The following is a 3,700-nucleotide window of genomic DNA, read 5'->3' as shown; positions in this document are numbered from 1 at the left end:
GGCGAGGGGGCATCAGCACAGACCGCTGCGTCAGCGGGCTGGAGGCACCATGGCCGTGAGCCTTTTGCGGGACTGGTGCCGGGGGCTGGATGTGGACATGCACCGGGCCCTGCTGGTCACCGGCATCCCGGAGGGCCTAGAGCGGGCGGCCATCGAAGCCGTCTTGCAGCCGGCCTTCCTGCCCCTGGGCGCGTTCAGGCTGTGGAACGCCAGGGCCGCGAGGGACCACAAGGCCGAGGCCGCCCTGGTGGAGTTGGTGCAGGACATAAATCACGCGTCCGTCCCCAGGGAGATGCCGGGCAAGGACGGGGTCCGGAGGGTTGTGTGTCGGGACCCGGCGGAGGACCCAGGAGTCCTGAGGCAGATGAGACGCCTGGTGCTGGATGAGAGGCCCTGGCAGGCCGCAGGGCCCGGGGCCGCCGGGGACACGCTCCTCTCTCGGGCCTGGGAGCCCCGGGCCCAGGGCTCAGAGCCGGCCGCCAGGAGGGCTGGCCCACCTCCCAGGCGGGGCCGCCGGGCTCGCAGAAACAGAGCCAGAGGCAACAGGTGGGCCCCGAAGGGCCAGAAGACCGAGCGAGGGGGGCGGCCGCCCACGTGGGCCCGGCGGGAGTCGGGCGCCTCTTCCGAGGGCAGCCTGGGCATCGCGCTCGAGGAGCTGGACCCGGACGACCTGAGCGCCGACGAGGCGCAGAGCGCGCTGTCCTCCAGGCTGCACCAGGCCGCCCAGGAGCCCAGCAAGAAGGAGTGGGCCCTGCGGAGCGGCGCGGACGCAGGCCAGGGGCCCCGCGAGTTCTTGGCCCTGGTGACGGTGACGGACAGAGCCAAGCGGGAGCCGGCGGAGAAAGAGGCGCCGGGGCCCGCGGCCGTCAGCCTCGACGGCGGCGGCGGCGAAAGGCGGAGCCGCCGCGTCCCCGACTTAGTGGCCCTGCTTGCTGTGCGAGACGCGGCCGACGAGGAGCCGGCCCACGGCGACGCTCCCGAAAGCGAGTCGCAGCCGAACGGGGAGCCGGCAGACGAGGCGCTGGACAACCCCGAGTTTGTGGCCATTGTGGCCTCTACGGACCCGTCGGGCCCCTCGGCCCGCGAGGAGCTGCCGAAGATCGCTTGGGTGATCGAGTCCCCGGGCTGGAGCGCCAGGAGAGACGGCACGGATGCCCTCCGCGAGGTCCTGGACACGGGGGGAGCCCGCGTGAAGGTGGAGGAGGCGGGCCGCCAGCTGGACGCCCCGGTGCTGCGGAAGGCCACGGACGGCGGGAGCCTGCGGGAGTGCCTCTGCGCCCTGGCCGCGCCCGAACCCCCGGCCCCCGGCAAGAGGGCGCGGCGTGGCCCCCCTGGCGGGCTGGGGCGACGGCGAGGGGGGCCTCCTGGAGCTCGTGGCGCTGCTGGCCGCGCGGGACACGGCGGCGGGGGTGACGCCGGAGGCCGGGGAGCGCGCCCGGGAAGGCGGGAGGCGCGGGCGCGCCAGAGGCCAGCTGGGCGAGGTGCTGGCGCTGCTGGCTGCCCGGGAGGGCGCGGCGGCGGCCAGGAGCCCGGAGGCGGCGGCGGCGGAGGCGGCGGCGAGCGAGGAGTCGCAGCCCGAGCCCCGGGCGTCCGGGAAGGCGCGGGCCAAGCGGGCCCGCACGGCCTCCGGGGCCCTGGGCGAGGCGGGCGAGGCGGGCGCGGCCCCCGCCCCGTCGGGCTCCCGCAGACGCCGAGGCGGAGGCGGAGGCGGAGGCCGCGGCGGGCGGGCGGTCACTCCCGAGACGCGGGCCGAGGTCCGGGCCGCGGCGCACGGGAGAAAGAAGGGGCGCGCGGGCGCGGGGGTCCACGCCCAGGCCGGCGAGGCCAGGGCTCCGCGGTCCCCCGGCTCCGAGTCGGCCAGCGGGAGGAAGGCTCGTCGCGGCGGGAGGCAGTCGCCCAAGTGCCGCTAGGGGACCCCGGAGTCGCGCGGCCGCCCCCGGGGCGCTGCCCCCGGCCCCCTGCGGCCGAGGCGGCCTCCCAGCTTCTCCGCGCCCACCCCGGCTCTGCTGCGCCGCGGGCCTCCCGCCGCCCGCCTCCCCGGCCCTTGGCAGTCCCTCCTTGGCGGGCGGCGGGAGCGATCCCCAGGGAAGAAGGAGAGACATGCGGGCACCCCGGACGCAGCCGGCCCAGGTGATGGGACGGTACGGTGTCTCGGGCGGGGCCCACCCAGGGCGCTGGGCTTTGCGCGGCGCCGGGTCAGCACGCGGGTGAGCGTGGCGGCGGCCGTGGGGCAGTGGGGAGGCCCGCCGTGCCAGAGAGTTCTTGCAGGCTCTCTGCGAGGCCCCCGGCGTTGCAGACACCTGCTTCAGGCGTTCGTCTGTGGGCCACTGGCCCCCTGCCCCAGTCTCATGGGGCCTGGGGTCTGGGATGGAGCCTGGGCCACCCAGCTGGGCCGTGGGTGTCTGCGTGTAGCTGGGGCCTGAAGGCTGATCCTCCCTGCTTGGGGGAGGAGATGATATCAGAAAGAGGGGCAGCCCAAGGGCAGAGGGGGCAGCTCCTCGGGGAGGGGAGAGGTCCTCTGAGAGAGGAGGGAGGAGAGGTGGGGAAGGGTGGGGGCAGGGGAGGAGGAGGAGGAAGAAGAAAGGGAAAGGGCACGAGCCCTGCCCCCCTGGGGTGCAGCTGAGACAAGTGAGCCAGCTCCTCAAGGCCAAGGCCGGCCACCTGCTACTGTCCACAGGCTGAATCTGTCACTCAGGCTGCCCAGTGATTGCCAAAAATCTGAACTATTTGCCACCATTTTCAATCGCATAAACTCCGGATTTCTGGCTTCCGTCATTGGCAGTGCAGGGCGGCGCCCCTCCCACAGGCCTGTGGTCCCCTCACCACCCCGCCACCCCCCTCGCTGTCCCAACAGCGGTCCCCCCCGTCCCGTGGGCTGACCGGCCCCTCAGCACTGGCCTTGCAGCCCCTGGCATAAGAGGATGCAGGGTCCCGGGTTCAGCCCCTGAGTGAATCAGGCCTCGGAGGGGACGCTGAGGGGGCACCTGAGGGGCAGGGGCCGGTCCAGCCAGTGTAGGAGCTGCCGGGGAAATGGCGTTGAGAGGAAGGAAGTGTCCCCAGGAGGGAGCTGCAGCCCAGCCCCGAGTTCCCCCAGGAGCGTGGCTCAGCGCTGTGGGGGTCAGCACCTGCTGTCCCAAGTGTGGCTGCTTCTGCGGGGTGTCAGTGTCCGCGTGGTGAAGCGGACGCCAGCCTTTCCTGCCCACCTCACTGTGTCCCCTCAGTAGCGCTCTGCCCTGGATGCCAAGTCCTCTTGCCCTGGGGCTGTGTGTGCCTGTGCCAGAGTCCCTGTCCCCAGGGGGTGCCAGGCCCATCGTGCCAGGAGGGCCCTCCCTCCATGTCTCCAGGAAGGCGCAGGGGCCTGGGGGCGCCCTCACAGCCCGACTGGACTGTGTGAGCCCGACCTGGGGACACCCAGGTGCAGAAGCGGACTCAGGATATGCTTCAGCTGTTCTAGAAGCTGCCTCCCTCAGAGCCACGGGGACCTCCATGGGACAGTTCCTCAGATCACCTCCGAGCAGGGTAGGGTGGGCCTGGGGCCGGGGCTGCGGAGGAAGCCCCCTCCTCCCTGTGTGTGGGGGGGATGGCCCGGGGCTGAGGGGCCTCTGCGGCCTCCTGGGGTCGGGGGAGCCCCGGAGCAGGTGTAGGTTCTTTTCCTTGTGCACTGGTTGCCTGGGACCCTTCAGTAAAGTGAGTTGAACAT

General features: G+C 72.9%; 1 protein-coding gene across 1 annotated transcript; it reads left to right on the top strand.

The window, feature by feature from the left end:
- Nucleotides 1-49: 49 nt before the first annotated feature.
- On the top strand, nt 50-3,669 carry PNMA8B (PNMA family member 8B). The gene is given in 2 exon segments (XM_025865896.2): nt 50-1,336; nt 1,338-3,669. Coding segments are annotated over 2 exon segments (1,860 nt in total). The 3' UTR covers nt 1,911-3,669.
- The last annotated feature ends 31 nt before the right edge of the window (nt 3,670-3,700 follow it).

Source organism: Callorhinus ursinus, unplaced genomic scaffold, assembly GCF_003265705.2.
Source record: "Callorhinus ursinus isolate GAN/ISIS: 27379988/994484 unplaced genomic scaffold, GSC_fseal_2.0 scaffold4944, whole genome shotgun sequence".
Taxonomy (NCBI): domain Eukaryota; kingdom Metazoa; phylum Chordata; class Mammalia; order Carnivora; family Otariidae; genus Callorhinus; species Callorhinus ursinus.
Note: the sequence above shows the minus strand (reverse complement) of the source record. Positions and strands in the feature narration are given on the sequence as shown.